Genomic DNA, 13,671 nt, shown 5'->3' with positions numbered 1-13,671 from the left:
CATTAATGCATGTATAGATGTTCCGCTGGAACGAAATTCCTTATCAATTTCGCAAATATATTACTGTCATTTGGCAGGAAAGTTCTACTTACATGTTATTTTAACCGGGTCAAAATAAGACCAACTACATGAAATATATGACGGTGCTGGACAATTTATACTTATATTGTTCTTAGCCGCAAATTTTTGACTCAATGTATAATGGGAGAAATTGTTTGACACCCATTATTCAATAAAATTATAATCTCAATATGAAAATTTTAGAAAATGCGCTCGAGCATCGTCAATACATCGACGGTGTTCTCTATATCGTTGTATTCAAGTCGGTATTTGTATCCACAACGTTTTCCTACAGATACAGAAACAAATCTAGAATGGTCATGATACTAGATCGAAATATACTAGGAGTTGTCACCTCTGAATATTTTGTAATGATCATGATCGTAAAACTATGAAACTGTTATTTTTTTACTACACACGTCACCTATATAAAATTGAGAATGGAAATGGGGAATGTGTCAAAGAGACAACAACCCGACCATAGAGCAGATAACAGCGGAAGGCAACCAATGGGTCTTCAATGCACCGAAGAGTGATAGAATTATATGATTTTGACTACCACGGTAATAAATGATGAGGTCAGGCTATTATTAGTTAAAGGGAGGCTTTAATCCCATTATTGCAATTCCTATAATGTATTTCATTTTTTTTTTAATCTTAATAAATTTCTTGAGATGACCGTTATAAATATTCGTGTGTGTAATGTACAATCAACGATAGAACAGTTTGGTGAAACAGGTAAGATATCAGCTATATTCCCATTACTTCGTAAGCAAACATCCACGACTAAACGATTGAATGTTCTAAATATCAAAGTGGACTTTTCTTGACACTACAGATATAAGTTTGTTATCGCTGTGATAATATTAACAATAGAGCAATGTACTACACGCAAACAAAAAGACATACAACATATGTACCAAGTTCTACATGTAATTAATAATTTCAGAATGGCTTCAGCATTACCGGTACTTTCAAGAGAGGAAACCAATTTTCGTAGAGTCGCTAACTTACTAATAAGGCTTTCCCCTAAGGCTGTTAGAATCCTGTTCGATAGAGAGTTTAATCCCAGTGGATTGAAATCAACCTTTTCAAAGAACTGGACAGAGCTTGATAAGCTGAAAAAGAATGGTGCTTCTTGTATCCTTCAGGTGGGTAAATTGACTTTTATTGTGCACTCGTGTATTATCTTATTACATGATCTACATATTTGCAACAATCACAAACTAGTATTACGTTTGCATAATTCAATACGCGTAATAAAATGGTCAAAATAAATAGATATAAAGGACAAATAACATGGACAAAATCATCTGTACGAAAATATTTTGCAATTAGAATGCTCAGTTTGTGATATATTAAAAAAAATGAAAACGACGACATAAACTTATAAAATAGATATAAATCTGTAAAAAGCGATTCATCGCGTTGTATTATTTTTCATTTAATTGTATCATCTGATTTAGTTAATCGCATATATTTTCTAACACTTATGACGTAAATTTCAGTCGAACACATTTATTTGGTCGATAACTGAACAACAAATGTAACAAAAACAAAAGGGCAACGAAAATCCGAGTCGAAAACCGAAATTTTCGCATCACATAAGTAAAATGTCACTAAACATTAAACAGAAGAACGTAAAGAAATATTACGAATAAAAGTTTAAAGAGGAAATAGTTTGTGAAAACGTAGCTAACAATATATGTGAACAAAAATCCATACCACATACATGTCATTTTTAGGTTCTGATCCTAGATCAAATAACTTCGACCTTACATTGATGGTTTGTCTTCTCCGAAACCTGACAAAGGTAACTATTCAAGATCAGCTACCACAACCAGCTGATATGAGTGAAGGAGCGGCGGTATCTAGAATCAAGTATTACAGGAATCAAATTGCGCATTCCGACTCTGGTACGAGGTCTGACGCAGACTTCAAAACAACATTTGATGCAGTTTCTAAAGTAAGACACCACATCGCCAAATAGGAGACAAGTAAATAAAAGCACATTCGTATATATATACAATGTATTTAGATTTATCACAACATTTTATATTCGTTATAATAACAACCTGACCATAAGGAAGTACTTTACAATGTCATTTATTTAAGAAACATCTCATAGAAGAAAAAAATGGTGTACATTAAAAACGATGATTACATCTATTTTTGATGAATGATAATAAAAAAGTCAAATTGAACGAGTTCGCTATTACTTTATCTATGTGTTGACATGAATTATCATTGATATGGTCATATTTATAAACTAACTGTTTACAAAACTTTAAAATTCTTGAAAAACTAAAGCTGTTCTACCTCAGCAATAGATTACCTTAGATGTTTTTTGCAAAAATTTTCGGAAATTTGGTGCTCAATGCTCTTCAACTTCGTATTTTATTTGGCCTTTTTCACTTTTTGGGATTCGAGCGTCACTGGTGAGTCTTTTTATAGACGAAACGCGCGTCTTGTATAGATACAAAATTTAATCTTGGTATCTATTTATGTCGATACTTATGTTTTTACATTCTCACGTATATTATGTTCATATCGCATGTATGACCATCGGAGGTCTTCGGAGGTGAAATCGATAGTTTAGTAGATGGTGTCTAGACTTAAGTACATACGAAACGCAGCTGTTTATTATCGGGACCTAATCCTGTTAATTGTTTATTTTAGACTTTGTAAAATTTGTATAAATGTTTTACATTGTAATAAATTAAATATGAGAATTTGAGTCTATTACATTGTATCAGGCGACCATGAATTTGGCCTTATACGAATGTAATATGCAAACACTGTATAATGTATGTCATATACACTGTGCAAATACAAATTTCAATCTATGATGATTTTATTGTCAATGTTCAGAAAACTTGTATCAAAGAATACAAAAATACATGTTTCGGAATGCAGACTAGTATTTGCGAAACTACACGACGCTGAAGTCATTAAAACTACCAATAACACTAAAACAAGTATTTGTCCTGGGTCATACTAATGAAAATATTGATAGAGCTACGTGATTTATAAACAAATATTTACAATAAATGCACTATCGAAATAGTTACCGTTCGAAAAAAAGACAAGTGTTGGTGTTGACCTTGGTGAACGACATATCCGCCAGCAGGGGAACGTTTACGTTACCACTGTAAAATATATAATTAAATGTATATAACTACATTGTACTAATGTCAATTGTATATTTACTTGTTAAAAATAAGCAAAAAAAACCACTTCATACAGCTTCACCTAAGAACAAAACAAAAAGTGGTATCTTTAAACTTCGTAGTTCGTTTATAACTGACTTCCTCAACATGTCATACCACATAATACTAATTTCATAGGAAAAGATCAAATACGAATTTGCATGTTCAAAGAAACATGTATTTTGCATAGACTTGTACAAAAACAAAACTAAAACGACTTTATGCGAAAAACAAGTTTTCTTCAATACACGAAAGTTGTTTCTTCCAAAAATAAAAAAAGACAGTAAAGCATATTTGCATCATCTCTTGACTTATTTTATTTTTCGCCTTCGGGTGCGTTTTTTATGTTGCTGTATTGAAGGCCCATTGGTGGCCTTCGATTTTTGTGTACTCTTTATGTGGAATGTTGTTCTCTTTGACACATTTCCCATGTTCATTCTAAATTTCATTACATCAATAAAATGAAATTGCAATACAGGTTGCTATAAATCAATAAATTCAATGTATTTATAAAACATGGGTGTTATCTAATGACTACTGATCCGATCGATTGAAGGAACCCTCATAGTTACTCAGTTAGATCTTGATTAGTTATCCATATTAATGAGTTTAGGTCTCACAAGGAAACCAAAAGATAAGTATTCAGTAAATATTTATTAAACATTTTTTTCAGGCTATAGAAATTATCTGTCCAACAATGAAATCAGATTGCACTAGTTTGGAAAACGCCGACCTAGATAATTCATTCCATGACATCTTTGTAGAGTTTGTCAAAAAAGAAAAGGAAATAGAAGAAATTTATGTTGCAGTTGAAACCCTGAATTTGGAAAGAAATAATATACAATGTAAGTTTTCAAATTATTTCCTGGGTCACACTAATGAAAACAACAATGAATATATCTGAAAAGATAAAACTCTATTTATTTAGATCTATCGCGATATGCATTGTATACATAACTATTTGAAAAAAAACACGATTTCAGTCCAAAATTTTATTTATATTAAATTACTGACACATTTTGTCAAGCAATGATGGTTTTTACAAAGAAAACTGTGGATTGTCTTGATAGGTTGCATTTCTGTAAATATTGACGATGTACCACTTTAACCATGAGGTTTTGAAAAAAAGTATATCCTAACATGGAAATTTCATAAGAACTACTATATTTTTTCAGAGGTCAAAATATAGGGCTCTGCGGTATATTTTCAACGTGTATATGCCCCGAAATTCTAAGAGTTTAAACTAACACTTTTTTTGTAACTACCTCTACCTCGACTGTATGGTTACCACAGATTTCAATATAAACAATATTCACATGTTTATTAACTGGCAATATTCCCAAATTATGTCTCTATCAGATGCAACCTATAGATCAGAACTGGGAACCAGTATGTAAACAAAATTATTATCTATTACCTAAAGCTTCGCAACAAATAAGTAAACAGTCACTAAAACTAATAAACAGAAGAACATAAAGAACATGAAGAACAACTACGAAATAAAGTTATATGAGAAAAGAGTTTGTGACAACGAGGCTAACAATAAATGTGAACGAAAATCCAATTAAATTAAATATTCTATTTCTACCAAAAACAGGCGTGGTTTGAGAAACAGCTGTATTTATTAGTCTTCAACATAGTTTTGATCCAATATTGAAATGTTGATGAAAATTTGCATATGAGATATTTATTAAGACCTGTCGTGATTTTAAAAATCAAAAAAGTAATGAAATCAGCATTCCCTTATGGGGCACCTAGACCACCCCTAAGTTTGTTGTGGGGTTTGGGTTGCTTAATCTTCACCTTTCTGTATTGTGTTTTGAAAACTATTGCATGTTCATGACGTTTGTCATTTTCCTTTAAAGCCTTGGCATCGTTGGTTTATTTTTGATTATGAGTTTGAATGTCTCTCGGGTATCTTTCGTCCCACTTTTACACCACATCTGCTAGTTGCTATGCAATAAGTAGAGTTACATAAGATATTTTTAAATAAAAAATCATTATGCACATGATGCATAATTGATCTTTTTATGTTAGGTTAGTTTTTATCAGGTATTTATATTTTTAAATTGGGCTTGTTATCCATGAATTAAGCGTGGTATTTTCATGTACCAGTTGGTAACTGGGCATTTTTGTCATGAATTAATGTTTTCGCATATCTTAACGCACAATTTGACTGTAATTGTGTTTTATTTTATCACCAGCAGGCTTCAAGTGACTTATTTTGTGCATTTTGTTAAAAAATCAACATTGTATATTTTCAGCCTCAGTAGGTTGCTATGCAAAACAGATGTTAGCTATGCAAAACAGATGGTTGCTATTCCTCTTAATAAATGTCAAAAACCTTTCATCAGATGTGCTTTCAATTTTAGGCCAAAATTAACTTCTCATTTGTTATTTAAATCAGCCCTAATTTATTGAATTGGACATCTTATTAAGTAATTCTTACATGTATATTGTAGCTATTCAAACCGAAGAAACATTCGAATGGAAAAAGAAACTGGAGAAGTTCTATGTGACTGAAGCTGCAACCAGACTGTTTAAAGTGGTGAAAGAAAATCAATGCACGATAATAACAGGTGTACCCGGATCAGGTAAATCTGCAGTTGCTTATCATGTAGCCATATACATGCAAGAGACAGAAGGATACACAGTTGTACCTATATGGTTACCATCAGACTTCATAAAATTTGCAAAATCAAATTCGAAATATCTTTTTGTTTTTGATGATGTTTTCGGTAAATATTCTTTGAATGAATTCAACCTTAACTGCTGGGATTCTGAGACAATTCGTATAAAGATGTTTTTAAAAAACAAACTCCTTAAAGTAATGGTGACGTGCAGATCCTATCTTTATGACACTGTGAGAGACAGATTATCTTCGCAATCATTTAAACGATTTAACTTGCAGTCAGATGAAATGAATTTGTCCTTTTCTGAAAGAAAAGAAATCAGTAAATTGTATTTAACTGACGACGTTGTGAGTCACTTGAATGATGAAACTGTTATGTTGTACAACTTTTTTCCTTTACTGTGTGTCATGTTTAAAGAAAAAAATATGGACAATGCTGATTTCTTTCAAAACCCTAATCAGTTTATACAGAACGAAATTGAAAACTTTAAGGGTAAAAATGGCACAACTTTCATAGCTCTTGCACTCTTGGTTTTATCTAATAACTCAATAGAGAAAGCGGGTCTTCAGATCGGCAACAACAAATACAATATCATGTTACAAGATTTATTTGATGTAATGGATAACGGGGAACATACATCTAAAACTTCGATTTTGTCAAATCTTCGAAGTCTCAAGAACATGTATTTAAGAGAAACAGAGTCTATATTCTGTACAAAACACGATAAAGGTTTTGACATTATTTCTCACTCTGTAGCTAATTTTATAATTCCGTGTATTATTAGACATGGAGATACGGCGTTCATTAGTAGTAGATGTCAATTAAAATCACTCGACGAAGAACATGGCGATTGTACCATATTGATAAGAGACGAATTCGAAACAATGTATTTCGAACGTATACAGAAAGACATAGATGAGGGTTATAACTGGGAGGTATTTGCTAACATACAAATGAAATATGAAAAATACAGAAAAATATTAATGAATTTCTTAGAGGAGTCAGATGCAAAATTCATACCCTCAAAAAATGATTGCACAACTCCATTACACGTCACTGCAGCAAAAGGTTATTCTATAGTTTCAGAATATTTAATCTCGAAAAATCGAAAACAAATATATTCACTTGATAAAAACAATTGGTCGCCTTTGCACAATGCCTCAATGAATGGACATCATGAAATAGTGCACATACTTCTTTCCAATGGTGCTGAAATCGATCAGAGTAACAATGAAGGATGTACCCCTCTCCTTGAAAGTTGTAACAGCGGACATTTAAAAGTTACTTAAATATTGTTAGAACAGCACGCAAATATAAACAGGTGTGAAAATAATGGTTGGTTCCCAATCCACATTGCGGCCCAAGCAGGATTTACTGACCTAATTACTATCCTTGTAAAAAACAAGGCAGATGTGAACCTGCAAATGTATAATGGAATGACTCCACTGTACTTAGCTTGTAGTTACGGTCATTTTCACGCAGTGAAATTATTAGTTGAGAACATGGCCGATGTAAATACTTGTGAAAATAACGGATGGTCTCCATTACATATAGCTTGCCGGTCCGGTTTTACATACATAAGTGAGTTATTAATTGATAATGGTGCAGAAGTCAATGACGGTTTCAATAAAATTGAAATAACAGCTTGCGAAGTAGATACGACCTGTGGTATAAACGGTCGAACGCCGATCTATTTGGCTTGTCAGTTCGAACACTTCAATGTAGCAAAAATGCTGCTAAAATATAATGCTGACATAAATAAAAGAGGGACGAAAGACACCAAAGGGACAGTCAAACTCGTAAATCTAAAACAAACTGACAACGCCATGGCTAAAAATGAAAAAGACAAACAGAAAAACAATAGTACAAATGACACAACATAGAAAACTAAAGAATAAACAACACGAACCCCACCAAAAACTAGGGGTGATCTCAGGTGCTCCGGAAGGGTAAGCAGATCCTGCTCCACATGCGGCACCCGTCGTGTTGCTTATGTGATTACAAATCCGGTAAATAGTCTAATTCGGTAGGTCAAATTCATGAAAGGGAAGGGGATTGTAGCTACGACGTAAGGAACATATCCGATATCATTTGTGAAACGGTTATTCCATAACGGTCAACCAACTCGTGATGGCGTCCGTAAAATTTACGAAGGGATGATTTCAACTTCACCATTTGGAACTCTTGGTTTAATAGCTTCCTTGTGAGCAGTAACCCTCTATGTGACGAAAATGGATGGAGTCCATTACATTTTGCTTGTAAAAATGGTAAAGAAGACGTAGTGATATTTTTATTAAAGCATGATGCTTTCTTGAATAACTACCACGCCAATGGCTACACTCCACTCCATTGTGCTTGTATAAAAGGTCATAAAAATGTAGTCAAACTATTACTGCAGCACAATGCTGCAGTAAATGAATATGATAAGCATGGACAAACGCCACTAGATTTTGTTATTGGCAATGGACATACAGACCTTATCAAAACTCTAACCGAATATGGTGCAGATGTTAACTTTGCTAAGAAAAACGGAAGAACTCCAATTTATAAAGCCTGTCAGCGTGGTTATTTAGAATCAGCACAAATGTTGCTTTTTTATAACGCTGACGTTACAAAATGTAACGAAAACGGATGGAGTCCATTATATATAGCTTCTTATTTCAACAAAAAAGACATAGTTGCCCTCCTATGTGATCACAGTACTGCAGTAGTTAATCAGTCAAATAAGAAAGGCAGGTCACCATTACATATTGCTTGTCGAGAAGGTTATAAAGACATAGTAATACTATTATTAAAAAAAGTTGTTTCAAATAGTATTTGCGATATAAATGGATATACTCCATTGCATTTTGCTTGTTCAAATGGTCATAAGAACGTAACCGTACGTTTGATCAAAGACGGTGCTCCCCTTAATGAAATTGATAAGGAGGGACAAACACCATTATTTATTGTTGCTAAGAATGGTGATACAAATTTGATTCGAATTCTTGCTGAATTTGGTGCAGATGTAAACATTGCTATATATAATGGAATAACGCCAATTATTTCAGCTCTTTGGTTGAAGAATTTAAAAGCAGCACAAATGTTGATAAGTTATAGAGCTGACGTAAACAAATGTGCTGATAACGGGTGGAGTCCATTACATTATGCCTCGTATTGCAACGAAAAGAATATAGTTCAATACCTATGTTATAACAGTGATGCTATTGTAAATCTGTCAGATAAAAAAGGAAAATCGCCATTACATATTGCCTGTGAAAAATGTAATAAAGATATAGTATCAATTCTATTACAACGAGGTGCTACCTACGAATATTACGATAAAAATTGTAACACACCGTTTCATTTGGCGTGTAACGAAGGTAATACAAATATCGCAAAACAATTTATCAAAAGGAATGCACCAATAAATTACCCAAACAGCTTCAATGAATCGCCATTCTATATAGCTTGTAAAGAAGGTCATCGAGATATAGTCGAACTATTAATAGAGCATGGAGCAGAAGTAAATATGTCATCTGAATATGGCTGGACACCTCTGCATGTTTCAGTAGCTTACGGTATAACGGGTATAACTTGCCTGCTTTTGGAAAACAGTGCCTCGGCTAACAAACTAGATAACAAAGGACGTACTCCTCTATACTATGCTACTTATAATAATTATAAAGATAACAAACTAGATAACAAAGGACGTACTCCTCTATACTATGCTACTTATAATAATTATAAAGATAACAAACTAGATAACAAAGGACGTACTCCTCTATACTATGCTACTTATAATAATTATAAAGATAACAAACTAGATAACAAAGGACGTACTCCTCTATACTATGCTACTTATAATAATTATAAAGATAACAAACTAGATAACAAAGGACGTACTCCTCTATACTATGCTACTTATAATAATTATAAAGATAACAAATTAGATACTGTGAAAGTACTTTAATTCGTGGGTATCAATTTTCGTGGTTTGAGGAATATTTACATGTTCGTGGGTTTTTAAATTCGTGGATTTAAGTTTTCTAAAAATAAAAAAATTAAAAAAATTAAAGCCTTTTAAGAAAAGAAGGTTACAAAATGTCTAGATTGAGGAAATTGCAAAGTAAACATTGACCCATGTAAATCTTAGTGATAACACTAATTTACCCATGATAAAGTGATTCACAGATTAAACACCATTGGAGGTGTTAATTAAGCCATAAACATGTCACATAAAGAAAACAGTTACATAAACAAATGCTATAAACGTATCTAGAAAAGAATTGTCAAACAATTCTTATCAAAATCAAACCCAGCTTTAAATTATAATTTCCCATATGTACGAGAACTATGAGGATATAAAATGAACACTTTATCATACTAGCATATCCATACTGGATGTCTGACTTTCATCGATTAAAAATGCTTTTAAAAGAAGTAAAAGATCAAAAGCTGTACAGTTTATGTTATTAAGGATTAAATGAATATAATCAATCATGCATGCGGTTGTAGTTCTGTGACTGCTATTAAAGAATTCTCAGGCTTGGCGATTTTCAATATATTCTCTAGATCATATCAGTAGTCAAAATACCGATGGGGATCTTTCCATGTCTTGATTTGGTTCATGGTTGTTTTATTTCGATGGACACTTAAATTCGTGGATAAAGTCATCCACGAAAACCACGAAAATTGGTATCCCACGAATAAAAGTACTTTCACAGTAACAAAGGACGTACTCCTCTATACTATGCTACTTATAATAATTATAAAGACATTACTGACCTTCTTCGTCGGCACGGGGGTATTTTAACGAACGAACATGATGAGGAGAACAAAACAATTAAAACAAAACATTGTGTAATTATGTGAACACTGTGCATAGTAAATTATGAAACACCAATCAACCTAGATATCGTGCATTTCATATGTGTGAAACTTAATCTAAGCAACTGTTAGATGAAAAGAAAAATCCATCTAACTTGACAAATATGTTGTCGATCCAAATTCCAACATTTAATGATACCGTCTCCGACTTTAGTATTTGTTATCTTAATTTGTCAATAAATAGTTTATTTTGTTTGTGACTTCGTATTTACCTCATCTATTTCACTTACCTATGAACCGTCACAAAACCAGATATGACGGTTCATCAGTTAATTAAAAGATAAATTGTTTATTGATAAAGTATTTTTGAACACATATTATATGTATACAAAAAGAATTTGCGTTAAACAAGAGTTGTACAAGTGTTTATAAAGACAATAAATTATAGTGCGGTGACTGAAGGTAGATTTTTTGGATTTTAATCTCCCCACCGAACACACACCTATATAATATATCATTGGAAAGAGGAAATCGTGTACTATAATAATATGCCTGTCGTCAGGACTTTGTATGGTCACAACTTTTTTTAAATTGAGGTCAAAGGTTATATGTGAAAATCTTTGAAAATTTGGGAGGGTTTCAATTTTGACATTTTTTTCTATTTCTAAACTCTACATAAATACAAACGATACTGTTTTGGCTTTATTAATGTTTGTTATTATACATAAACCTTAATCATTAAGATTTATTTTATCAAAAGAATCCTAAAACGACGTTTTATAAACAAAACTTCAAAAATTAAGTTTTCAACCTATAAAATGTTTAGAGCACCTGAACCTTTTGAAAAATTTCAATTTCAGGTAAAAAAAAAAAGCCATGCAGGACAATACTTTAAATTTATTTTTTAAACTATCATATTGGGTGAGGTATCAAATCAAAGCAATAGAACACTACAGTCAAATATGACCTAAAATTGAATTGCGGATACTTCAGGTTTTATCATAGAATATTCGTTGCTTTTGTTTTTTCACAATTATTACTGCTTCCATATAGTATTATCTTTTGTTGCGTATTTAACTCTGGTTAATATCTATTACATTATAAGTTTTGTACCTATATCCCCCCTTTTTTTTCCTTGCAACGTATTTCAAAAGTATTCCATATAAAAAAAAGAAGATGTGATATGATTGCAAATGAGGCAACCCTCCAAATGAGACATAAATTACCAATACGTCCCGTACGGGCTCCAACGATGAGTAAAATTTATACTGCATAGTCTTCAATTTACGAGATGAATATTGTAAAACAAACGAAAAATCTCTCGACCTGATTAATGAACAAAATTAATAAGAAACAAACAAATATAGTATATAGAAACATACGACAAACACTGCATTACCGTCTCGTGACTTGAAACAGACACAAACAGAATGTGGCGGGGTTTGACTTTTTTAAGGGCACGCCAACACTCCCCAAACTCGGGGCTGGGACCATGTGTATCAGTTCAACAAGCTCTATACCTAATCAGCCGTTATCTCCATCATCTTCATTTTCACCAACCGTCACAAGACATGTTTTTAATATTTCTATACATTTCACTCATGGCCACAGGTAGCACATGGAAGGTTCTGCTCAAAGCAAACACGTTATTTTGAGTTTTTCTTCACAAGTACAGACAAGGTATTGTAGGAAGTCCGAAGACATTTGTTCCCAAAGAAATACCAGCTTTAAACCATCCCTTTCAATTCATCCAAGATTTTACAGAGATCTTAAATGGGGTTATATACATTTTCATGGACTTACAATCTATCGATACCTGTAACTTGGCATTGCACACGGTCATGTTCTTCTCTGGCTGTTTATGACGTCTTTACACTAAATCCATTGTATGTTGGATGTGTACGGATTGAGTGCTTAGTCTTAGAGGCATGTTTTTTTAATTAGTTGTTAGTGGATTTGAACTAGCTGTCAGATAACTGCGAGTACTCTTAGATCTGTTCATTGTGTCTTTTTTTGTCGGGATGTATAAGTACCCTGCCACGTCAACGTGTATTTTTTGTCTATCTGATGAGTTAAGTCTTTTTCAACTGACTTTTATAGTTCGTTCTTATGTTGAACTGTTATACCACTGTCCAAGGTTAGGGGGAGGGTTGGGATCCCGCTAACATGTTTAACCCCGCCACATTATTTATGTATTTGCCTGTCCCAAGTCAGGAGCCTGTAATTCAGTGGTCATCGTTTGTTTATGTGTTACATATTTGTTTTTCGTTCATTTTTTTACATAAATGAGACCGTTAGTTTCTCGTTTAGATTGTTTTACATTGTCGTATCGGGGCCTTTTAAAGCTGACTATGCGGTATGGGCTTTGCTCATTGTTGAAGGCCGAACGGTCATTTTGGTCTTTTGTGGATAGTTGTTTCATTGGCAATCATATCACATCTTCTTTTCTATATTAAGATGACATCCATATGCTTGTCTGCAAAGATGATGGGGAAACATTATGCATGAGACGTACACACTATCTTGATTTCGCTCAATTTCATGGTTGGCAACACATTAGATAGCGTCGCACTCTACTTTAAGAAGCATAAAATCCATTGGCATTCAATATTTCAACAAGGTGTTTCGAACCAAACTCATGGTACATTTGTAAAGCCAATCCTAAATGAAAAGGAGTAAAATAAAATGGCCACACAAACGGTTGACGCAAGTACGCAATTTCTGGGATGCCATTTCCTGAGAATAGTCTTGGCTATGCAGTTTCATCGAGTTACCATAAAATGAATTGCAATAATGACGAAGGCATTGACTGAGTTGAAGAAGAAAGAGACATTTCTTCCGAAGTTGGGTATACTTCTGTAGAGTTTGTAGATATGTCTTTTCTATTGTATACTTGCAGCGGAATGATATATCTGTCCGTTATTTGTGTCTTTTACATTTGACATTAAAATTTGAGTTCA

The 13,671-nt window shown here is 33.0% G+C and overlaps 1 protein-coding gene across 1 annotated transcript; it reads left to right on the top strand.

Moving 5' to 3' along the window:
* Positions 1-1,010: 1,010 nt before the first annotated feature.
* On the top strand, positions 1,011-13,618 carry LOC134692355 (uncharacterized). Its single transcript, XM_063552809.1, has 6 exons — positions 1,011-1,215; positions 1,806-2,026; positions 3,943-4,114; positions 5,732-6,837; positions 8,202-9,783; positions 13,611-13,618. Exons 1-6 carry the CDS (start codon positions 1,011-1,013, stop codon positions 13,616-13,618), a joined length of 3,294 nt encoding a protein of 1,097 aa, XP_063408879.1.
* The last annotated feature ends 53 nt before the right edge of the window (positions 13,619-13,671 follow it).

The sequence above is a fragment of the Mytilus trossulus genome, chromosome 12 (genome assembly GCF_036588685.1).
Source record: "Mytilus trossulus isolate FHL-02 chromosome 12, PNRI_Mtr1.1.1.hap1, whole genome shotgun sequence".
In the NCBI taxonomy this organism is placed as follows: Eukaryota; Metazoa; Mollusca; class Bivalvia; order Mytilida; family Mytilidae; genus Mytilus; species Mytilus trossulus.
Note: the sequence above shows the minus strand (reverse complement) of the source record. Positions and strands in the feature narration are given on the sequence as shown.

Excerpts from the sequence above, each read along its gene's own strand:
- LOC134692355 (XM_063552809.1), top strand. The coding sequence starts at position 1,011 with ATGGCTTCAGCATTACCGGTACTTTCAAGAGAGGAAACCAATTTTCGT. Across the intron at positions 4,115-5,731 it reads GGAAAGAAATAATATACAAT|CTATTCAAACCGAAGAAACA; the intron begins GTAAGTTTTCAA and ends TGTATATTGTAG. Across the intron at positions 6,838-8,201 it reads ATGAGGGTTATAACTGGGAG|CATGATGCTTTCTTGAATAA; the intron begins GTATTTGCTAAC and ends TTTTTATTAAAG.